Consider the following 24941-nt stretch of genomic DNA (forward strand, 5'->3'; position numbering starts at 1 on the left):
GACAAACTCTCCATTTTACTAATGACTTGCCAAATAACTTGCTATAAGCAAAGCTAAAATGCCAGAACCAAATGCTCAAGTCCAGAACTTCATTTTTTATGCAAAAACATCAAAAAGAGCTATGACTACTAATTTACTAATGACTCTATTTGAACATATGGATGATATAATCCACACATGGGCTATTCCCCTTGGAGCTTAGCCACAACATCAATCTAGGCCAAAATTGAGAGTTTACTTGCAAATGATGGCCACAAATTTACCTTCATTTGTTTTAGACACCAAATACCTAATTGGCCCTCACTAGGAGACTACTTTTCTGCTGGGCAATAGAAAGGAACTTAAAAATCCACAGCTGCTGATGGGGCACCTGGGTGGCGCAGTCGGTTAAGCGTCCGACTTCAGCCAGGTCACGATTTCGCAGTCTGTGAGTTCGAGCCCCGCGTCAGGCTCTGGGCTGATGGCTCGGAGCCTGGAGCCTGTTTCCGATTCTGTGTCTCCCTCTCTCTCTGCCCCTCCCCCGTTCATGCTCTGTCTCTCTCTGTCCCAAAAATAAATTTAAAAAACGTTGAAAAAAAAAATTAAAAAAAAAAAAAAATCCACAGCTGCCATGAGAATGACATAAAAGGGAAAGTTGTTAGCCCAGGGGAGAAAAAAAGAATTCCCAAGGAAGCTATAAAGAAATGTATACAATACTCGTGTTATTTTTAAGATTTTAAACATCAGAAATGAATCCAGCTATATCACTCATGTTTTCCCATAAATAAATGTAAATGACTTCACTATTTTATAAATTTAAATGACTATACTATCAATGTGACTATGCTATTAAACTAGAACCTTGTGATTAAAGACTTTTATACCTATAATATACTTAGTTCTTCTTCATGATTACTGCTTTAAATCTAACAAAAGAGATTCATCATCTTCCACTTTCACCTGGGGTTTAAAAGTAACTTTTAAAGCCTCGGGGGTTGAGACTTCCCCTCCTTCTGTGGGAGGATATACAGCCCTGGCCTCCTCACGGTCTGTTTCACTGAGCTCATCAGTGTAGAGCTCAGTGATGGGGCCCAGAGACTCGCTCCTGGCAATGATGTCCACACCCATCTCCCTGACCTCTTCTGCATCTTCAGCCACAGTTTGGTCTTTAGCTTTCCGAAGGCTACGCATCTTAAAAGCTTCCTTTGAGGGAGCTGCGTTAGAAATGGATTTCTTAAACCTTTCCCCTGACTGTTTCAGCCTCTCTCCTGACTGCCTTAACCTTTCTCCCGACTGCCTTAGCCTTTCTCTCCTCTCCGGGGTCACTATTCTAGTTCTAATTCTGTTCACTTTCTTGTCAAAATTCTGCCGTGTCTTCTGCATGTTTTCTTTGGAAAATGCCTTTTTGATATTATCAATGCGCTCCTTGCCTGACTTTCTAAGTCTGGCAGATCTGCTTTCTTCAACATAATACTCTTCATCCGAAGACAGATCTATTGGAGGGTCAAAGACATCGTCTTCAGCCTCTTGATTCTCAGTTAGGTTTCTGTCTTTAACAATAGACAGGGATGTCGGACACCGAATCTCCTCCTGAAGGAGAGAAAAAGAAAGCATGTTAGACATCAGCTCTTTTACCTTCTGGCCATGCCTTTTCAATCTCCTCCATGGGCTGTTCACCTTCTGCCTGCTCCTTAACTATTAATATTTCTCAGGGTTTCTCTCTCTGTGTCCTGTTTTGCTTTATCTCCCAAGTTCAATCAGAGCAAACTGATCCACTCTTCTGTATTCAGATCCAATTGTAAGCAAACTCACAAATATTTTATCTTCACCTCTCCTCTTCTCCTAAGGTGAAGATGCAATTCTAAATGATAGACTTCACCTGGATGTAACAGGGACACACCTCAAACTTAACATGTCCAAAAATTAAGGTCGACCCAGCATCCTCTCCACATCTTCTTTTCCCGGGTTTCTCAGCACCAGCGCCCATCCAGGTGCCACCCAAATAGAAATCTGAGAATTTTCAACCCCAATATTTCCTCCTTGTCATCCCATGTCCAACAGGTCACCAAGCACTCTCAATAACACTGCTTAGTAACTCCTGTCCCCTCCTCCTTCCTCCTTACCACTACCAATGTCCTAATTCAGGCCCCTGTCACCTCAGACCTGAGCTTGTACAATAATATGTCTACCTCCAAAGCATCACCTAAGTATTTCCCAGGAAATATTTCTAAAGCATAGCTCTTATCACATCCTTTCTCTACTTTAAAACTTTTGGGAACTCATAAATACTCAAAGGAGAGAGTTTAGTTCTTTAGTATGATCAGAAGGCTCTTCAGTTTGAGCTAAACCTACTTTCCAGTCCAGCAACACACAACCACTCTCTACTCCTCAAACACAGTGTTTTCATCCCTCCATGCCTGTTTGTATCTTTCTTTTTCACTATTCTTTTTTTTTCTTTTTTTCTCACTTTAATCCCTTTCACCTTTTTTCAGCTCTGTCAACAAAATCTTCAAGAATCAATTAAAAAGTCCCCAACTTTCCTCAAGAAGCTAATTCTTTCTCCAGTTTACACCAGAATGACATGTGCATACCTCTACTTGTAATACCACTAATACCACTGTTTGAATGAATTGGAACTCTGCTCATTTATATGCTGAGGCCTTCACTAAATAATAGGTTCAATGAAAGCAGAGATGTGTCTTATTTATGTTTTATGCCCAGTATCTATCAGAGAGCCTTGTGCATAGTAGTTATACTCAATAAATAACTATTCAATCAATCAAAAAGGGCACAGACCTTCATTCAACAAATAGTTTCTAAGCACCTACCATGCACCAGTCAATGTTCTAGGAACTGAGAAACTCCTGTGGAGAAAGCAGAGTAAAAGAGCTTATATTCTTGTAGGGAGAGAAATAAACAAGTTAAATATATAGTCTGTTGGATGGTGGTAAATGCTAAAGTGAAAAATAAGGTAGGGAAGGGAGATATACAGTGACTGAGGAGGATGCTTGGAAAGGCTTCACTGATAAGATGACATCCTAGCCTAGACCTGAAGGTAATGCATATATCTGAGAGGAAAACCAAAACAGCAAGAAGGCAGCATGGCAGGAGCAGACAGATCAAGGGGCAAAAGAGGAAAGGGGGTAAGAGAGGTAGCGAGAGGGCCAGCTTATGTAGGGGTTCTATATCTAATAATAAGGACCATGGCTCTTATTCTGAGTCTAATAGGAAGCCTTTTAAAAAGTTTTGAGAACAGCAACATGATTTGACCCATGCTGTAAGAGGATTGCTCTACTGAAAACAGGCTCTAGGGGGCGAGATAAGAAGCAAGGAGACTAGTTGGAGACCACTGAGGTAAGGCAGGTGAGAGATGAATGAGGGTGTTGGCAGAGGCGGTGGTAAGAAGCAGTCTGATTCCAGATCTACTGGGAAGGTAGATGCCGACAGGACTTACTGCTAGATTTGGATGTGGAGTGTTAGTGTCAAGGATGATTTTCAAGCACAAGGTTAGATTTCCCATTAACTGACATGGGGAAGAAAGCAGGTGGAAGAAACTGGAGGGGAAAGATGAGATCTGAGATGTCAAGTAGGCAGCTGAGTATACAAACTTGGAATTCAGGAAACAGGTCTGGACTGGAGATAGATATAAATTTTGGAGTCATTAATGTCAAGAATTAAAAATCATGAGACCAGATGGAGGAGACTATTAAGAGACTGACTGAATGGGACAACACTTAATGTTATTCTAACTCCTTGGGGCCAAGGTACATTTCAGAATTCAGAACATTTCAGATTTGAGGAAAATAACTTTTATATTACATCTCCAGTCAGATCTTGTGAAGAAACAATTTTGTGACATGAATATGAATGAATGTTCACTATAAGATGCAATAAAGAGTATAAACAGGGGCACCCTGGGTGGTTCAGTCAATTAAGCATCCAACTCTTGATTTCAGCTCAGGTCATGATCTCACAGTTTTGGGGATAGAACCCTGCATCAGGCTCTGTGCTGACAGTGTGGCACCTGCTTGGGATTCCTTCTCCCTCTCTCTGCCCCTCCCCCACTCATGCACACACACTCTCTAAATAAATAAATAAATGTAAAAAAAAAAAAAGGAAAAGAAAGAGTAGGGGGCACTTGGGTGGCTCCGTCAGTTAAGCATCCGACTTTGGCTCAGGTCATGATCTCATGGTTCATGGGTTTGAGCCCCACGTCGGGCTCTGTGCTGACAGCTCAGAGCCTGGAGCCTGCTTCGGATTCTGTGTTTCCCTCTGTCTCTGCCCCTTCCCTGCTCATACTCTGTCTCTCTCTCTCTCTCAAAAATAAATAAACATCCGAAGAGGAGGAGGAGGAGGAGAGGAGGAGAGGAGGAGGAGGAGGAGAAGAAGAAGAAGAAACAAGAGGAGGAGGAAGGAGAAGAAGGAGAAGAAAGAAGAGGAGGAGGAAGGAGGAGGAGGAGAAAAAGAAGAAGCAGAAGAAGCAGAAGAAGAAGCAGAAGAAGAAGCAGAAGAAGAAGCAGAAGAAGAAGCAGAAGCAGAAGAAGAAGAAGAAGAAGAAGAAGAAGAAGAAGAAGAAGAAGAAGAAGAAGAAGAAAAGGAAAGAAAAAAGAGTGTATAAACAGCCTTGTGCTATTTCAGGTCAGGTTTTGCCACCAAATGGGTTCAGGTCAACCCTAGGTAGCAAGCTACCCAGTATGTTATGAGAAAATTTTAATTATTAGAAATTTTTGGATTTTGGATTTCTAATACAGATTTCGAAACTGTAGAAGGAAAAGATGAGAAAGAACCAAAAAAGGAGAAGTATCAGCTATTGAGGCAGGAAGAAATCCAAGAGAGTAGCACCCTCAGAAGCCAAGGGAAAACAAGTTTCAAGATGAGAGGGAGGGACCAACTATGTCATATGTGTCAAAGAATAAGGATGAAGATTGGGTTTGGGAACATAGCAGACACTGGGGACCCTTGAGAACCAGCCCAGAAACACAGCTGCTAAAGAATCCCAACTTACTATTTAGGGATTATTTCCAAAACTAAACAGGCAAGACTTTAAGGATCATGAGACCCTTAAGGGAATCCATGAGTTAAAATTTCTATTTTGAATTTCCAGTATAATGCCTTTGCATATATCATTTTCTTAATGTTTACTATTTTTTGAGAGAGAGAGAGTACAAAGAGATGAGGGGCACACACACACAGAGAGAGAGAGAGAGAGAGAGAGAGAGAGAGAGAGAGAGCACGCGAGCACGAATGGGGGAAGGGTAGAGAAAGAGAGAAACACAGAATCCAAAGCAGGCTCCAGGCTCTGGAGCTGTCAGTACAGAGCCTGACACGGGGTTCTAGAAACCACTAGATCATGACCTGAGCCAAAGTTAGACACTTAACCAATTGAGTCACATAGGCACCCCTCATGAGTTACAATTTCTAAAAGAAACTGTGCTCCTACTTGAGATCTAAATTAAATCTGTTCAATAAGGGCCACCTGGGTGGCTCAGTTGGTTGAGCATCTGACTTCGGCTCAAGTCACGATCTCGAGGTTCGTGGGTCCGAGCCCCATGTTGGGCTCTGTGCTAACAGCTCAGAACCTGGGGCCTGCTTCGCATTCTGTGTCTCCCTCTCTCTACCTCTCCCCCACTCACACTGTCTCTCTCTCTCTCAAAAATAAATAAACATAAAAACATTTTTTTAATCTGTTCAATAAAATAAATTAAATTAATATGTAAGAAACAGGTTTATTCCAAAAACCTATCAGCCTGATAGTCAAGAAGGTCCTTGGATGGGGCGCCTGGGTGGCGTAGTCGGTTAAGCGTCCAACTTCAGCCAGGTCACAATCTTGTGGTCTGTGAGTTCGAGCCCCGCGTCAGGCTCTGGGCTGATGGCTCGGAGCCTGGAGCCTGTTTCCGATTCTGTGTCTCCCTCTCTCTCTGCCCCTCCCCCGTTCATGCTCTGTCTCTCTCTGTCCCAAAAATAAATTTAAAAACATTGAAAAAAAAACTTAAAAAAAAAAAGAAGAAGAAGGTCCTTGGAACCTGATTTCTTTGGATACTTGCTTAAAATTAAATTCTTTGGCTACAGGATTGGAGAGTCTATCTAGCAGCTTTGAAAAAAAAGAAGAAAAGGCAGGTGGACGTGTCATAGCTCTCAGATGAATCAGTGAAAGCAGCAAAATTATTCCTCTCCTTTCCTGACACCTGCTACAGGGAGTAGCTTCCACAACACCAAGTGGGTTGGTATGGCCTGAGAAGGTATAATTAGAATAGGAAGGAGCCAAAGAATAATTACTGCTTAGTAGGGGGAAAAACCCTCACAGTCTTGCTGTGAAGGAATCAGATATAGCTTAACTCAGGAATCACATACCCTTCTCTTCAATGCACAAATTATACAAAATCAGGCTTAAAAAACAAAACAGAGGTAGAGTAGGAGAAAGTACTTGTTACACGGATCTATTTGTTGCAATTCCTATGAGTCAGAGATACCATGAGTTAATGATGAATACACTGTAATAATAATTAAAGATTACAGGCTGGGTTAGGGTTGATTTCCAAATAATTATTGTATCTCTTTTTATGTAAAAGACCAGGTAAAACGGTGATTTTTGTAACAAAACAAGTACTATGATGAGAGTAAAGTGGGCCCTATCAAAGTAACATAGCCAGGGGACTTCTGAATACACAGAAGTCTGGGATTTGTCACTAGGGAATAAGCAAATATCTCATTTGGTAACTGCAGACATGTGGTTTGTAAGCAAAATTGTTAAAAGAGATGGTAAGACTGCTGGCTTTCATGAGAAGGTCATCAAAGTGGACGTATGTTAAGGAGAAATGATAATTAATGAAAACTAGCAGATAGTTTTTTAAATGCAAATGTCCAGGATTAGGTGAAAGCTCAGCCATACACAACTGTGGGAAATAAAATGCCAATAAAGATTGCCACCAAGGGGCGCCTGGGTGGCTCACTCGGTTGAGCGTCCAACTTCAGCTCAGGTCATTATCTTGCAGTGCGTGAGCTCGAGCCCCGCATCGGGCTTGCTGCTGTCAGCACACAGCCCACTTCGGCTCCTCTGTCCGCGCCTCTCTCTGACCCTCCCCCACTCACACTCTCTCTCAAAAATAAATAAATAGAACATTTAAAAAAAAAAAAAAAAAAAAGATTGCCACCAAAAGATGTAACTAGGGAAAACTTTTTGAGGAAAAACCCAAATGGAAATGAAAGTATATTACAGCTGAATTACTCCAGCTTTAAGTTCATTTTGGAAGGACAGGTGATCTCAAAATAACCACTTAGACGTATTAACTATGAGAATGAAGTGTAGAAACTAATTTTAACTAAGAATAACCATGTGAATACTATATAGTGTTCTAACAGCTAAAGAATCAACAAATCCATTCTTAATTGCCTTTATCTTTTCTCTAGAAGCTCTGCCATCATAAAAGAGCAACTGCTTACTGACAAACCATTGCTGACCCTGAGCAACTTAATTTCATAGAAGCTTCACAACATTATATCTTACAAGGAATAAGATCTGACTTAAATTAGTGCCTCTCAGTTGTTTTTTACATACTAATCTTTGACTTGTTCAAGTAGCTATAGGAGTTCAAAGAGAAAAAAATAGCAAGCGTCAGGTAATAAATAGGTGAATAAAGAAAATAATCTTAACTATAAAAAAAAAATTAGGTCAACAGACCAACTGACAAAAGTTCAATTAGAACTTTTCAGAAACTTCTTTCCTCTAGCTTTTGTAGATCTTGATTGGTACATGGCCCACTCTCCATAAAGGTTCTCAGGAGAAATGCTAGATGCCAAGAATGTTGCCGGGCATGCCCCATGCAAGTGAAGGGTGCAACACAACCCCTTCCTGCTGATGCCCTTGGAAGGTGAACTGAAAAATGGATCCTACATTCTCTAGTACCAAATCTAGATCCCTATTACGTGCACTAACAATGGGACTGGTCTCTTCTTAAATAAAACACGTTCTTAAAAACAGATCCAAAATACTACTCTTTCATGCCAGTGTAACTGTATCAGTCAATAGAGTGCTATGGAGAACTGCCTAATGTGTAAAGAATGCTGTGGAGAGTTGTGGCCCACATCCTTAGTGTCTTACAAATATCTGCCTACATACATAATCCAACTGTGTTCTTATTTCATTTTGGTTTTGCTCTTCTAGGGTTTTTTCCTATGCATAGGGATAGCCATCTATTTTTAAAATACACTGCGATAACACTGTATATTATATATACACTGATGAACATCCCTACACACATTCCTGATTCTATGCTTAGAAAAATTCTTTGACGTAAAATTTTGGTGCCCGAAGGTTTGTGAAGGTTCTTAATAACATACTACCAAAACTTCCCTCCAGAAATTGTTGTACCAGTTAATACTCCTAACCAGCAGAATATGAAAGTACCCTTAAACTCTGGGTATGTTTTAATAACTGAAAATATTTAAATGGGTGAAAATGGAATTCTTCTCATTTGTCTTTTGTGAACAGTCTGATAATGACTCTCAGTTTTCCTACCACAGGACGAGAGTTCAACTTTTTCCTTTTGATTTGTAAGAGTTAGAAAACATATTATAAATATTATGCATCTTGCCATGGATGTGTTCCTATTTCAAAAAATATGAGTGCCAAGTGCAGAGTAATGTAAGAACTTAGCGCAATACACAATGCCACACAAAAACTACTATATTAAATAGGCTAAGTCAAAAGACTATAAGCATTTATAAGCAATTACTTATATAATTGACTCCTATGCTTGTAAAACTGTAACAAAACTATATTATAAGAAACATAAAAACAACTGCCTGATTGTTAATAACAGTAATAGTTTTGCTTATTGTAATTATTTTACATATTCTCACATGTAAAAATTCCAACAGAGAAACAACATTCTGAAAAGTTTACATTTTACTGTTTAGGACTTTCCAGGGTCTCCATAGAAGAGGGAAAACCACATTGTGGGATTACTATCCTCCATTTCTTTTTTTAGGTGTTTTAAACCACAGGCTTCTTAGATCTCTTCTAGAACTAACACTCTCAATGTATGAAAGGGCATCATGCTGATATGGCTAATATGCTGGAGGAGTCTTACCAATATTAAGTTTCAAAGGCAAGAAATAGCCTCAGCTCTGATCCACAGTTCATATTACACAAAATGGTTGAGAAGCTCAAAATACTGATAGGATAGTACATTAGTCAACACAGTAATGGCTTTATCCTGAGATTCTTGCTGATACAGAATGCCACTCCGTGAATAAACACAATAGTAATGACGAGATGCTGGAAACTTCTGATAGGACTGGTTGGCAATTCAAGGATGTTAAGATTTTTCAGTAATCAAGCAAAACACAAGTGGCAATCTTACCTGGAATATTACCACACGGAATTTGTTTTTCTTCATTATTTCCTCTTGCTTGGATTCAACTTTTCTCACGTGAGTTTGCTGCCTCTCCACCCGGGCCTTCACATCTTTAATGTGAGCACTGACTTTTCGAGTTTTCTCAAACAACTTGTTAATGACGTAGCCTGTATTGCTGTGTGACTGTGAAAGCTTCAACAGGTCAATCTGGACAGATTTTATGGCATTTTCCATTTCCCTGTGTCTCTCCTCTAGTCTCTTCTGGCTTGCCTGCACACTGTCCACGATGGTGGCTACTTTGTCCAGCACAGTCACAATGGTAAGAGCAGCGTCTTGGTCTTCATCTTCTGTAACACTTGACAGGCGATTCTGATGGGTTTTATCAGCATTTGAAGCAGACCCATTATGTTCCATTTTACTTATTTTTCAGTGAAAGATGTCCCACCACAATCAATTCTGGCACTAAGAGCAAAAAGTTAGCTTGATAACAGGCAACAGGGTTGTATAAAGGGTTGGAAACCCCACCCCTGGAGACTGGTCAAGTATTTATAACTACAAATACCCACACGTGACTGTTCTGCAATATGAATCCTTGCAGAGCACTGGGTACTGTTCCAAACATGCTTGGTGACTGACTAATGGACTCAAATAAGACTGTGTGGAGAGAAGAGGACAGTTTAAAAAAAAAAAAAGTTCCCTGAAGCCACCATGTTACTAATATTAAGCCTAGAAACCAAATGATCAAAAAAGCAAACACTAAATATTGGGGGAAGCTTTTGCCTTTAAATAATTTGAAGCAGTATTTGAAAAAGCAAAGGGGAATTCTGAACTGAAATCTTTTTGTACTTACTTCACACATTAAATGTACCGATTTATCAATATCAAAGAATGTAGTAAAATAAACACACCAAAACAGAGGCCATATAGTGAAAACATTATATTATAACATGCTTTTCCAAACCAAATATTAAAATTAATATTTAATTTTTAACATATTCTTAAATTCTACATGCATACTTCTGATTATCTAAACTACATATTAAACAGCTGAATACATTCTACTCACACTTCAGATCTTTAAACACCAACAATCTATTAATATAACTATTACTACAGGACAAATTTGGATAGAGGTCTTAGATAATTTTTAAGCTCACTTTAAGAGCACCCATCATTAACAATCATTTTTGCATTTTATTCACAAACACTGATACAATTTATTTATGTTAAAACAAATATTTTTTAAAAAATGAATGTGTATTAAAGTAATTTAACTGATAGAGAAGGCTTTATTCCAATCTGCTTGTTAAACAGACCATTTTCACAATACCTAAACCTACTTTTCAGTGATCTGTTCCATCTTGGCTACCAGATATCTTTCCGAATTATCAGAATTATTTTTTTCAAAGAGAGGAATAATCAAATTCCAATCCATACAGCTTATAAATATTTTACATCTAACACACAGCTCTACAGTTCATGCGATAGGCAGGGTCTAAAAAATCAGTTACTAAATCTCAAAAAACATTTAAATGTCTATTTAAACACAGTGTCTTCTAGATTTTTTATCTTTTTTTGTAAGAAAAGTAATCTGTAAACATCTTTACCTTTAGTTCATGCTTGGTCATTTGTTGTGGTCACTGTGGAAGAAGTGGGTATGACTTTGTAACCATTTGTGAAGTGGTCCATCTTTGCAAAAATATTACATTCCATGGGTAAAGAACAAGTCTTAGAATTACCATGTGGTATAAATTTGTGAAATCAATTTCTGTATTTAAAAACATAAAACAAAGACTACGAAATAGTCCAAAACTGTTGTAGCTGAATATTCTAAATACGAGCCAACAGTACTACACTAAAAATGTCCAAAAATAAGGCCTCTGAAATAAATATTTCCATTCTTTAAAAAAAGACATAATAAATGTACATCACATGGTCAGTGTACATATAAAAGTCATCAGTTTAAACCATTCTGGATGACGTATCTGAAGTAAAATGACCTAGGTTTTGCTTCTGTCGCCGTCCTCTGTTGTTTTTAGGGCATTTTCTGTTGAATTAAAAAAATAAAGAAAAGAAAAAGGTCATTTTGTTTAAGATATTTCAAATGTTTCCAAAGTAATACACATTTCACACATAAAGCCTTAATGAGAAACAGGATGCTGTTTGATGCAAGACAAGCTGAGGACCAACGTGTCAGACTGCTATCTTCCCTACACAGCTGGGGACTAGAGGTTAGGTACAGAATGCAGGTGTAAGCACAAGCAAAGCTCACTCCTGGGTCTCTACTGCTGCAGATGCACTTCCCCGCCCTTCTTCTGGCCTGACAACTCCCTAGCTGCGGTGACCAGTAACATATAAACCTAGGATAGTAGAAAGGATCCTGATCCATGTACTTCCTCTGAGCATTATGACACCCCCAAAGTGACAAGAACAGCTTGGACGAGGGAGTAATCGGGAAGAAGTGTGCTTATTAACCTCAGATATGAATAGACAGGAAATGCTTAGCGATTTTAGACAAGGACTCGAAAGAAATTTCTCTGCATCCTGCTTGGGCAAATCACAGAACCCAATAAAGAACTGTCATCCTGGGGATAAGGGATAGTCTTGGACTCTGCTTTCCCTTTAGTGTACATGTTTCTCCATGGTGGTATCAATCTCATTGTGCTGTAATTGCTCTTGTGCCTGCCCACCAGAATGCAAACATACGAGCTCTTACTATGCACAAAGTGCTGTGGTATGCAGTGTGGAACAAAGGCACTGGGATGAATTCTGGGAATTCTGAGTTTGGACTCTGCTAAAAACTAGCTGTGCAATCTCCTTTTCCTACATATGAAATATTAAAAGTTGTACCAACCTCTAAAATCTCTGCCAGCAAGGTATTTATAATCTAATGGAAAGAAAGTCTTGTGACAAAGAATATTCCTAAAGTTCTCTGTTTCTAGTTCAGTTTCAAAGAGCACTGCTTTGCCTTGACTTAAAAGCCTTGGTGTTAACACTTTCATTTTATATGCTGTTTTTCGCAAATTTTATCTCACTAATCCTCATAAAAACACTTTGAGGTAGACAGTGATGAAAGCACGTCCATTTCATGGTTAAGAAGCCAAGCAAACCTCTTTAACTGTCACCAACTCACCATGACCTTGGAAAAATTCCAACTTCCTGGGGCCATGGTTTTTTCATCTATAAAATAAAGGTGTTTGGCTAAGATGATGTTTGAGGTCCCTGCTATTGTCATTCTAGGAGTCTCAAAACATAAAAGAAGATTCCAAGTATAAAAGAAGAAAATTTTACTCATGCAGTCTTGCTCAGTGAGTCAGTGGGAACATCCTTTTAATGGAAGATTCCTCACATGTAACAGCCACCATGGGATAAGTGAACAGCTGTCCCATAATGGACCGTGTGGGAGAGGCACTCCTTAAAAATTCAGTGGAGCTAAGTCCAAGTACATAATTATAATATTCTAAATTCAAGAGAGCAAAACATTTGAGGGGAGACAACACCACAATAAAAAGACAGGCCTCAATGAGGAGACATGTAAGATAAATTCAATGAGATGAGCCTTCAGTCACGGAGACAGTGGGCAGCAAAAGACAGCTGCAACACAGTTATAAAAACACTGTGATGTCTAAGGTCTGTGAAGGCAGCACATGGATTTGGGATACAAATTTGAGGGCACAAACTTGAAAACTACTTGTCAGGTAATTTTAATTTAGTAGAATTAGAATTTTGAAGATTGTAGCACGCTGAAAACAGAAGTGTAGAACAAGATAAAAGGCTGGATTGGGATTTGTTAAGGGCTTAAGTATCTTGACTAAGGTATTCCCCCATCTAAGCCTTCAGTCTCCTCACCTCTCTAGAATAGAAAGCATTGACTCAAAGCTGCTTCCTGCTAACTCTAACATCCTTTGATCTTCTTAAACGTGACATCGTCACCAGGCCTCAAAAGCTTCCCTCATCTTTACCTTCTTTCTTTCACCCTCCAAATAATTCATTACTCCGCTCCTGCTTTACTGGAATAACGTCCTAAATAGTTCCCCTGACCTCATATTTTCTCTCCTCCAGTGAAATTTTGCAGATGACACCCAGATTAATGCTCTGAAGAAATGATTCATACCAAGTTGTTCCCCCCAGCTCTATTCAAAAGCCCTGTCCCTCTAACAAAATTAAGTTTGAACCTTGCTAGCAAGCAATGGTCATACTTGGCAAATGTATTTCCTGAGGTGACTCAACATAGACCCTCCTCTTGATGGTTCAGTGGAAAGAGGAATGGTTTGGAAACCAGGCAGCACTGAATCCAAATCCAGCACTTCCACTTACTAGTGGGATGACCACAGGCAAACTACTTAACCTCTAAGCCGATATTAAATGGCCACAGGCAGCTCTGCTGTTACGTGGGTTTTTTTTTTTTTTTCTATTTTCCCTTTCTGCTGTCATTTTTTATGTTATTATCCCAATTTTAATCTACTGCCCATTTTTTTTTCCTACTGCCCAATTTTATACTCAGTAGTCTTGCCTAAGGGCAGATCATCTGTTCAGTGGAATAAAGTCCACTGATTTTAGCACTTGAATTTTATGAAAAATACCTGTTATTCAGAGAACATTTTTTATCATTTCTAGATTTATCATTTCAGCTCCAGATGGCTGAGACTAGTGAAGGTCTGGCTTCTATCCAGACCTTGGATAGAAGAGCTATAAATCCATTATGGCCTGCCAATATCTGTACTTGATATGCTCCGATCCTCTGCCCAGAATAATGCAGACAAGTACAGAAATGATGTTTATGGGACTTCTGAACCAAATCTTAAAGGAGACAGGAATAGCCAAGCAAGACAAAAAAAAAACAAAAAACAAAAAACAAAAAACAGGACACTGGGAAGCAGAAAGACAATATGAACTGGATTTAGCTGGACTTTTCTTGGGTCCACTTCATTTCTGACTTCTACATTTCCACTAAGTTTGGAAAATACCCATTTTTTTCCCTGTTGCAATCCAAGAATGTCCTTTAATTTTGAGTTTAATTATGATAAATGCCAATGGTTTTAGTTATGATGGAGAATTTTAAAGATTACTTATAACTATGTTCCAGAAAATGAAGTAATGAAATGTTAAGACAATGATATACGAAGAAAAGCCATTTTCTTTGATCTCTGATTTCTTCCTTTCTTATTATATTTACTATGGATAAAGTATATCCTTAGGGCAAAAAACACCTTGCAGTTCATCAGCGCTTTAAAAATTGGGGCAGGCCCTTCTGTGCATGTGCAGACCATTCTGCTACTACAATCATCATTCCAGAATGCAGTTCTAAGATTCCTACATTCTTTATGCCACTGAATATTATCCATGCTCCCTTTGCCAGTTGCCCAGCTACACCTGTAACCCTGAGAATGAGTTCTTGTCAATACTCTAAGGAAGCAAGATAAGGACAGGTCAGACCTACTTAGAAACCTTAGGAACTGATCCTAGGATTTTTTCCTAATAGACAGGAAGACTTAAAGCCCCTATCATTTTGAGTGTGCTTCAAGGTTCTTCTTTACTTTAACAGCTATCCAACTCTAATTTAAGGTTGGTATTTCTTAGGCCATTACCTACCTTGTTATGCACATGACAATCGCTACTATAATGGCAATCTGTACAGCTCCAATAATTGCTGCAATAAGAACATGAGTGAGCTTTTGCCTACTTGGCACAACATAGAGAATACTAAAGTCCGTCTTTTCACAGTGCTGTCCAGTGTAACCAGATTCACATCTGAAAAGGGGAGGAAAAAAGATTCCTATGAGAATTACAGATTCTAATAATTCTAGGTTTTAAAAGTAAGAACATACAAAAGAATAATAAGTTTATACAGAAATAGCAAATCAGGTGCTTTCCCACTATCTGAAAAAAAAACCCAAAACTGCCATCTGTGTATTTCCTTAAACGCTACTCAATGTCTATTTCACAGTGCATCTTTCACCTATCATTATAGGACATTAATTTTACAGTTGCTAAATGGTCTTTATTATACCTCCTTTAAAAAAACAGATACATAAGGGGTGCCTGGTGGTTCAGTCAGTTAAGAGTCCAATTCTTGACTTTAGCTCAGGTCATGACCTCAGAGTCGTGGGATTAAACCCCACGTCAGGCTCTGCGCTGGGTGTGGAGCCCACTTGGGTTTCTCTCTCTCTATCTCTCTTTCTCTCTCTCTCTGCCCCTCTCCCACTCAAACAAGTACATGCTCTCGCTCTCTCTCTCACTCAAAAAAAAAGGTAAATAGTACATTTACTGGCTATCATATAGCTAACATCTATTCCTCAGTCTAAGAGACATGCCAGCTATTTCCTTTTTTTTTAGTTTATTTAATTATTTTGGGGGGGGGGGGAGAGGGAGAAGGAGAGGGAGAGGGAGGGAGGGAGAGAGAGAGAGAGAGAGAGAGAGAGAGAGAGAGAGAGAGAGAGAGAGAATCCCAAACAGGTTCCATGCTCTGCATGGAGCCCCATGAGGAACTCAATCCCATGATCTTGAGATCATGACCTGAGCTGATATTAAGAGTTGGATGCTTAACTGACTGAGTCATCTAAGCGCCCCTATTTTCCATTTTTCACAACTATGAATTAGGTGTAACCAATATTGGTGAGTGTGCACATTTCTATATTTGGTGTTATTCAAAAGGCTAGGTACTTGGAAATGGGATGACTAAATAAATAGATATAAACATTTATAGTTCTCTGAAAATTGCACTCTTTATATTATATCCAACACACTTTAGTGTACATAAATATAATCATTTAAGATGCAGGGGGAAAAGTAAAATAAGTTATTGACAAAAGCAGTCAAGCAGCCAAACAGGAGCTAATCTTAGAAATTATCTGAATTCCAAGTAAATAAAAAGGCAACATCAGCTGATGATAATAATTTGACAGGGGGAAACATTTAAGATATTTAACAAATTTCACACTTTGTAGCTGACAGAAGTAAAATGTATAAATTAGCCAGCCTTCAGTTAGAACTGATTAATAAAACCTCTGAAGTGTAAGGATAGTCGAGTTATTAACATCCCACACTTCATTAGAAAAAAAGATTTTTTAATAGAGCACACATAAAGAATAAGAATAGGAATAGGGAAATAGGAAGCCAGGGGTGATGTGAGTCCACTCCTCCCATCCCTGAGGTTCCTACACACCTATCAGAAAATTTCACACTGGGTTCTAAGTCTACTAGCAGACAAACAAAAAACAAAAAACAAAAAACAAAGTAGTAAGGCAGATTTATAGATCATGGAATAGAACCTGAGAGCCCTGAAATACGCCCATACATCTATGGTCCAACTGATCTTTGACAAGAGTGCTAAGACAATTCAATAAGAAAAAATAACCTCTTCAACAAAGCTGCTGCGACTAGATGTCCACATGCAAAAGAATGAAGTTGAACCTCTTCTTTACAACATACACAAAAAATAATTCAAAATGGATCACAGATCTAAAGGTAACAGCTAAAACTATAGGGGCGCCTGGGTGGCTCAGTCAGTCAGGTGTCCGACTTAGGCTCAGGTCATGATCTTGCAGTCAGGGAGTTCCAGGCCCGCATCAGGCTCTATGCTGACAGCTCAGAGCCTGGAGCCTACTTCAGATTCTGTGTCTCCTTTTCTCTCCCTCCCCAACTCACACTCTGTCTTTCTCTCTTTCTCTCCCTCTCTTTCTCTCAAAAAATAAACATTAAAGATAACAGCTAAAACTATAAAACTCTTAGAAAAAAAAGTGAATCTTCATGATCTGGATTAGGCAAAGATTTCCTTAGATATGATACTAAAAGCATAAACAACAACAAAAAAGTTAAACTGGATTAAATCAAAATTAAAACCTTTTGTGTTTAAAGGCACAATCAAGAAAGTAAAAAGATGACCAAAAGAACAGAATATTTTTGCAAATTATATTTTTGATAAGAGACTTGTATCTAGAATATATTTAAAAAATTATTACAAACTCATTAACCAAAAGAAAAAAAAATTACAAAATGGGCAAAAAGATCTGAATAGACATTTTTCCAAACAAGATAAACAAATGGCAAATAAGCACATGAAACGATACCAATATCATTAGTCATCACGGAAATGCAAATCAAAACAACAATAAGAGATCACTTCATACCCACTGGAATGGCCAGAATCAAAAAGTCAGATAATAACTGTTGATGAAGATGCTGTAGGGAATGAAAAATGGCAAAGCCACTTTTGAAAACAGTCTGGCAGTTCCTCAAAAGTTAAACACAAGAGTTACCATTTGGCCTAGCAATTCCATTCCTGGACACTTACCCAACTGAAATTAACACAAGTCCACACAAAAACCTGCCAACAATTATTCAGGGCAGCATTATTCATTAATAGCCAAAAAGTGGGAAAAATCCAAATATTCATCAATTGGTAAGCAGATTCAAAATGTGGTATTATAAGGAGCAAAGTACTGACATATGCTACAACATGGATAAACCTTGAAAACATTATGCTAAGTGAAAGAAACCAGACACAGAAGACCACGTTATACAAGCCCACTTAAATGGAATGTCCAAAACAGGTAGATCTATAGAGACAAAAGAGACCAGTGATTGTCTAAGACTAAGGGCGGTGGGCAGGGCGATTTGAGAGTAACAGCTAAAGAACACAGAGTTTCTTCTGGGGGCGATGAAATGTTCTAAAATTGATTGTGGTACTGCAAAACTGTGAAAAAAAATACTAAATACTAAAAATCACTGGTTTAAAAAAAAAGAATAAGTGGGAAAAAATGGTAAGATTATTAACATAAAATGCAATCTCCACAAAATAAAATCAAACCAGTTGCTCAAAAGAACCACAGTTACTACTAATATTAGATTCAAGGGGATTTTACCTCATTGGTCCTGATTTAAAGAGGGCACTTTTTGATGCAGAGAACATCATCCTCAATAATATAGTTGTAATAAATTCAACAATATAATGAAATCTTATAGGATTTTTAAAATAATGTCTTTTGTGGTAAGCTAATGGCAAAAAGTCAAAGCTCAGTAAAATAAAAACAGGTCCATAGGGAGCTATAACAGTGTCCTAGATATGCAGCTCTCCAACAGTTTAGCTTAATCCAAAGATTAAAATCAGAGTATCAAAAAGAATGTACAGGCCATGTATCATTCAGGCAATCCTCCTTGGATATTATTTTCTGCAACTGACTTTTGGGTTACACTCTCCAAATATCTGGATAATAACTTCTAGGTTATTACTACTTCTTCTGTTTTTGATTAAAGGCAGATCCAGGCATTTGGTCTTCTACACTCTCCATTCTTTCATCCTACACACGTCCATAGTAATCTCGTTCACTACCATGCCCTCATGTGCTGATTCTTCCATTTGTCCATTTACTAAACATCTGACATGTGTCAAGTACTGTGGATATTTGGGATACATCAGTGAGCAAAACAAATAAAGATCGCTGGTCTGGTTAACCTCTAGCTGGAGGAGGGAGGGTCAATAAACATGAATTAAATGGTTATGTTACAAGGTGATATGCACTACACGAAGAGAAAGAAAAGAGTTAGTTAAAGGAAATTATAGGCCAGGAAGAGAGGGTTGCAACTTTAAACAAGATGGTCAGGGTAGGCTTCACTAAGAAGCTGACATGGAAGTGAGGATGTGAAGGAGGTGAGGGAATCTGCCATGTGGACAACAGGAAGGAGAACATATCAGATAAAGGAAGAGTCAGTGCAAAGACCCTGAGGAGGGAGCATTATTAGCACATGGCCATGTCCAAGAATAGCAAGCATGGCTGGAGTGGAGTGGGCAAGCAGAAGGAAAACAGAGAATTAAGACAGAGAGGTGAAGGGGTCAATTGTGTAGGGCTTCTGCACTCGATGAGATAGAGGAGCCACTGGGAGGGTTTTAGCAGGGAAATGACATGAACTTTCATTTGAAGTCTCCATCTCAGGGTGCAAGGGTGGCTCAGTTAGTTAAGTGCCCAACTTCAGCTCAGGTCATGATCAGGTCATGAACAGCCAACTCATGTTTCATGAGTTCAAGCCCCACATCAGGCTCTCTGCTGTCAGCACAGAGCCTACTTTGGATCTTCTATCTCCCTCTCTCTGCCCCTCCCCAACTTGCAAGCATGCTCACTCTCTCCCTCGCCCTCTCAAAAATAAACATTAAAAAAAAAAAATGAAAAGTCTCTATCTGGCTTCTAAGTTGAATATGGACTGTAGGATACAGGGAGGCTGTTGCAATAATGCCAGAGAGAAGAAACGGTGGTCTGAACCAGGAATAGCAGTGGCAATGGGGAGAAGAACTCCGATTCTGGACATATTCTGAAACAGAGGTAATAGGATTTCTCAACTGACTGGGTATGGATTACGAGAGAACTCGAAGATGTATCAAAGGTGTTTTCTCTGAGCAAAGGAAAACATGGAGTTGACATCAACTAAGATGAAGAAGGCAGCAGATGGAACAGGTTTAGAGGAGGGAAGGCAGATCAGGAGATAGGCTTAGATCCTATTGAAATGGAGGAGTCAAGACATCCACAGGAAAATATCAAGGAGGGAGAGGGATCTATGAGTCTCAAATTGAGGAGAGGGGTCTGGGATTTATGCAAAGTAGGAGTCATCAGCATATGTCATGGAAAGCTCTAAGACTGGGTGGCATCACTAAGGAAGAGGACCAGGACTGGACCCTTGGACATTCCAACAATGAGAGGTCAGGAGCAAAAGGCGAACCAGCCAAGAAGATGTAAAGGAATGGCCAGTGAGGCAGCAGAAAAGAGAGAGAGAATGCAATCCCTAAAGCCAAGTGTATTATTATGCATATTGCACAGGAGTCAAATGCTACTGACTGTTCAAAAGTAATTTAAGACTAAGAATTGATCACTGAATTTAGCAACAAGAACAGCCTCAGGGAAGTGTTGGAGCAAAAGCTCATTGGGGTGGGTTCATGAGATACAGGAGGTGAGGAGCTGGAAAGAGAGCACAGACAACTCTTTTGCGTTCTTCTACAAAGGAAATAAATGGGACAGCAGCTGATGAGAGAGTGAGAATTTTTTTTCAAAGACAGAAGAAATGAAAATATATTTAAATTATATATATCTATACAAGAACATATGAAACACAGAAAAGCGGGGAGAATTTCTGGTTGGTGCGGGTGAAAAATCTGTGAGAGTCCTCCTCATAATGCTTCAATGTTCTCAGTGAACTCAGAAACAAGATGATCAGCTGAGGAGGAGAAGGAGGTACGGACAATCTGAAGAGAAGGGTGACAACAGAAAGCCAGCATCTGGGACAAGAGGAGGATGAATGGACTGAAGCTCAGAAAGACAACCTGGCAGCTCGTAGGGCCCATTTTGAGTACAAACATCGGTGAGATGCATTAGCCTGGTGGTGTGCTTTTCATCAACAGTCATGTTCAGCTGGATGGGTATACAGAATAGCTGTATAGGTACACATTAGGCAGGAAGGAATGAACCAGGATTATAGTTTTGTCAAGTGAGTATGATGAAACAAGAGAGGGACGACCATGACTGACCATGAATTTAAGCTGGATAAGGAGGGGATGAAGACATTCAAGGGGCTAGGGACACGGAAAAAAGGTGAAAGGATGGACAAACTGGAGGCCTAGAGGGACAGAAGCAGGGCTGGGTAGGAACTACAAGGGATATGCTCGAGTAGAATGATTCCCAAACGTATGCCTCCAACCTGCATCTGTCTCCTGAGTTCTCAAACCAACATGCATCCATCAGCCTGCTAGACTTCCATAGGTGGATCCCCCACAGGCACCTGAGACCAAGCATATTACACTGAATACATCATTTCCACCCAAACCTCCTCCCTCTTCCCGTTCCCTGTCCCCACTCACTTCTGCCTTACCCAGAAACCCAGGAGACTCTCTTGAGTCTTCCTTCCCACCACCCTCCACCAACTCCCACATTCCATCTTCAAACAACTGGTCACCAAAACCTAGGGGTTGAACTACCTTATCTTCTCTCTGCAATTCATCTGCTGATCTCAGTGTCACTACAACTCCTTTACTTAGTTCAGGCTCTATTTCTTACTAAGGCACAGTCTCCTAACATTCAGTCTTCTGATCCATTTTCCACAAAACCAGCGGCTTTCAGATCTGATCGTAACTTTCTTTTTTTTTTTTTTTTTTTTTAAATTTTTTTTTTCAACGTTTTTAATTATTTTATTTTTGGGACAGAGAGAGACAGAGCATGAACGGGGGAGGGGCAGAGAGAGAGGGAGACACAGAATCGGAAACAGGCTCCAGGCTCCGAGCCATCAGCCCAGAGCCTGACGCGGGGCTCGAACTCACGGACCGCGAGATCGTGACCTGAGCCGAAGTCGGCCGCTTAACCGACTGCGCCACCCAGGCGCCCCTGATCGTAACTTTCTTAACTTAAATCCTTCAGTGGCTTCTCAAGCATCCTTTAAAATAAAGGGCAAGTTCCTGGAGTGACACAAATGTTCCTGTAAGACCTGCCCCCCTTCCCACAATGTCCCTCATCCTCATCAAGGTGAAGTGCCTTGTCTGAAGTCCCAAATCATCTTGAGTATATCTATCTCTGTGTGGCAGCATTTTTCATATTATATTTTAATTGTTTATTATTATTGTGTTCAACCAGACATTAGGTTTTTTGAAACCTACAGACGGTAGGTTTTTTGGAAGGCAAGATGCCTGGATCCCTATCATACCTGAATTTGAGACGCCAGGGGCAGGCAGAATTTGGTACAAAGTAAGTAATAAACACACAAACAAATTAACGGTGGGATAATACTAAAAGATTTTAACCTAATAATAGGACTGTGGCTAGCGATTGTTCATCCCTGCCTGCTTACTGTTACCCAAACATACCCACCTATTAGTTGAAGTGCACGTGATATTATGGCCTGATTCTTATAGACTTTGTAAATGCTTAGACAAAAGAAAAAGATCTGCTGCATTTTAGGATTATGCGTATGCAGAAAAGAGATTCTCTGGCATTTAAGAAACAACTCTGGTCTGGAGAAGAAGGTAGAGTTGATCATCAGCACATGGCATTCAAAAGATAGTTAACTGGGGCACCTGGGTGGCTCAGTTGGTTAAGCGTCCGACTCTTGGTTTCGGCTCAGGTCATGATCTCACAGTTCATGAGTTTAAGCCCCACATGGGGCTCTGCGCTGACAGTGCAGGGCCTGCTTGGGATTCTCTCCTTCTCTCTCTGCCCGCCCCTCCTCCTCTCTCTCTCCCTCTCTCTCTCTCAAAATAAATGAATAAACATTTTTTTAAAGTTACCTAAGTAGCTACTGGAATAGGCCCCCTTCGAGGCAATGGGAAGACAGGTTTAGCAAACAGTCTCAAACCTAAAGGCAATTATAATCTAATAATGTCAACTCCTATTGATTAAATACATACTAAGTACCAGGTATTGTGCTAAGCACTTTGCATACATTATCTCATTTAATTTTAGCAACAATTTAAATTTAAATTTAGTAACAGTTTTAGGAGATAGTTACCATTATTATTTTAATTTTTGAAATGAGAAAATGAGGCTTAGAAATTTAAATAACTTCAGAAGAGCACAGTCAGTAACTGGCCAGTCTGGCGTACCTGCTTCCAAAGCCTTTAACCACTATACCACTGAATCCTCTCACTGTCAATTACTCACAGTAAATACTGCAAAGTGACCTGGTATCACTTGATTATCAGGACACCGTCTTCTCTCATCCCTCACTTTTAGATATCTTGAAAGATGCCCTATCCTAAGAACAACATAATCTGAATTTCTATCAAGATTATGTATGCCACTTGGGACAAATAGGAGGAATCCACTGAATGATTTTGTTTTAAAACTGGCTTGTTGGGGCGCCTGGGTGGCTCAGTTGGTTGGGCATCCGACTTCAGCTCAGGTCATGATCTCACTGCTTGTGGGTTTGAGCCCCGCGTCAGGCTCTGTGCTGACAGCTCAGAGCCTGGAGCCTGCTATGGATTCTGTGTCTCCCTCTCTCTGTGCCCCTCCCCCACCCTCTCTCAAAAATAAAGATAAAAAAATTCTAAACTGGCTTGTTCCCCTTTGCACAGCTGTATTTTTTTAACATTTAGGAAAGAGGGGTGGGAAAGGAGCGATAGCACTTTCAAACAGTTAAAAGCCAAAAGCTTAACAAAGAATTATTTAATCATTAACAGTTTATAGTGTTTTGTTCTGTTTTTAAAGCAGGAGGAGAAGAGGAAAAAGAGAGCCAGGAGAAGGGAGCTAAGGGTAGAGGGACCAGGATACCTGCTTTCAAACAGCTTTCTTTTACTTTCTGGAGAGAAAGATTCACTGGCCTACTAGGCTGACAGAACAAAGGAAAAGTGTAGTATTTCTCCATCTTTTGATGTTTTGACTAAGAAAGGAAAAAAAGGACTCTGGCCAAACTGCAAGAGGCAGGAACGTGCAGAATGACAGGAATCTCCCCTTGTCTAAGGAAATACTGTACCCTGGCTAACCAGACCAGTCTGAAATAGAGGATGAGCTCCCAGCACCATCAAGAAGTGTTACTGGTAAACAGACACAGAACAGCAAAACGCATCACGATCATTAGGCTGAGTGTCAGGAAATCCGAGATCTAGTTTTGCTGCTGCTGACCTTGAACAAGTTTCATAACCTCTCCTGCTTCAGACAGTAGAAGATTTACACCTTTCCCATTTCCACTTCTCTCTTCACACCTGGTTCTACATCCCCATTCCCTTATTTTTAGAAATCTATTTCAGTATATGTTTTGAGTTACATATTCTCTGTTCTTAACACATTCTTTAGTCCCTAAATCACCTTGTGACAGATTGCCTGAAAACCAAAATAGTGCTGAAATATGGCATATTTATTTCTTATATAAAAAATGGACATCATATTAAAAATGTTAAGCCCATAATCTTAAAATCCTAATATGACATCTGTTTTTGGTTTTCCATATTATACATGTCAGCTTTTTCCAAATGATACTGCTAATTTATTTTTGACTCAATTGCAAATAAATAATACTTTTTGGTAATATTTAATCTATATTTCACTATAGCTTTCTATAGAGCAGTGACTGCAGGAAAAAGTTCCTCACCTCTGATCTGGAGATGCTGACTTACCTACAAGAAGCCTTCTGAGTGGAATAGATGAATTCACATTTCCCATGGATGCAGTAACCATTGAGGTTTTCAGGGCAAGGCATGTGGTTTCCAATATAAACATCTTCTCTTTGATCACTAGCATCTTAAAAGAACATAAACCAGGGCAATAAACAGTGAAAAGCAATTGAAAAATATGGAATTTTCAAAGATTCTAACAACAAATAAATTGGCTGGTAATTTGGAAAAGAAAATTATCAGATAGGGGGCTGGATAAGAACCAAGGTCTCATTATGACATAAACACAATAAGTAGACTGTTTAGATTCAAAGCATTTAAAAATATTTGCAAAACATGACCACTATGAGTTACTGTTGTTTACAAACAATCTGCCCCCAAAACATAAACATCTTGGTTAAAGAAATAAATGCTAGCTCGATAAGAAAGCTCATCTCTATGAACCAGAGATGGTGTACTACAGCTCTGGGTTTTGAAAAACTGACTTAGTCTAGTCATTAACCTGGGGACTACGAAATTGAAGTAAA

At 39.4% G+C, this 24941-nt stretch overlaps 2 protein-coding genes across 3 annotated transcripts in view; both read right to left on the reverse strand.

Annotated features, from left to right (window-relative positions):
• Positions 1-589: 589 nt before the first annotated feature.
• On the reverse strand, positions 590-11069 carry CAVIN4 (caveolae associated protein 4). Its single transcript, XM_058694751.1, has 3 exons — positions 10943-11069; positions 9342-9797; positions 590-1569 (listed from the first exon to the last, which is right to left on the reverse strand). The coding sequence occupies exons 2-3, from the start codon at positions 9747-9749 to the stop codon at positions 892-894; spliced, it is 1086 nt and encodes a 361-aa protein (XP_058550734.1). The 5' UTR covers positions 9750-9797; positions 10943-11069; the 3' UTR covers positions 590-891.
• TMEFF1 (transmembrane protein with EGF like and two follistatin like domains 1) overlaps positions 10258-24941 on the reverse strand; it is an 82430-nt gene continuing 67746 nt past the window's right edge. For both annotated transcript variants that reach the window (XM_058694750.1, XM_058694749.1), the window contains exons 8-10: positions 24418-24541; positions 14928-15086; positions 10258-11382 (exon numbers count right to left, since the gene is read on the reverse strand). In XM_058694750.1, the coding sequence (XP_058550733.1) occupies positions 11298-11382; positions 14928-15086; positions 24418-24541 (368 nt within the window). In that variant the 3' untranslated portion in view covers positions 10258-11297. The remainder of the gene's footprint in view (positions 11383-14927; positions 15087-24417; positions 24542-24941) is intronic.

The sequence above is a fragment of the Neofelis nebulosa genome, chromosome 12, assembly GCF_028018385.1.
Source record: "Neofelis nebulosa isolate mNeoNeb1 chromosome 12, mNeoNeb1.pri, whole genome shotgun sequence".
NCBI classification, from domain to species: Eukaryota; Metazoa; Chordata; class Mammalia; order Carnivora; family Felidae; genus Neofelis; species Neofelis nebulosa.

Coding starts and splice junctions, on each gene's coding strand:
- CAVIN4 (XM_058694751.1), bottom strand. CDS start 9,749: ATGGAACATAATGGGTCTGCTTCAAATGCTGATAAAACCCATCAGAAT. Junction 1,570..9,341: donor TCCGTGTGGTAATATTCCAG/GTAAGATTGCCA, acceptor TCTCTCCTTCAG/GAGGAGATTCGGTGTCCGAC.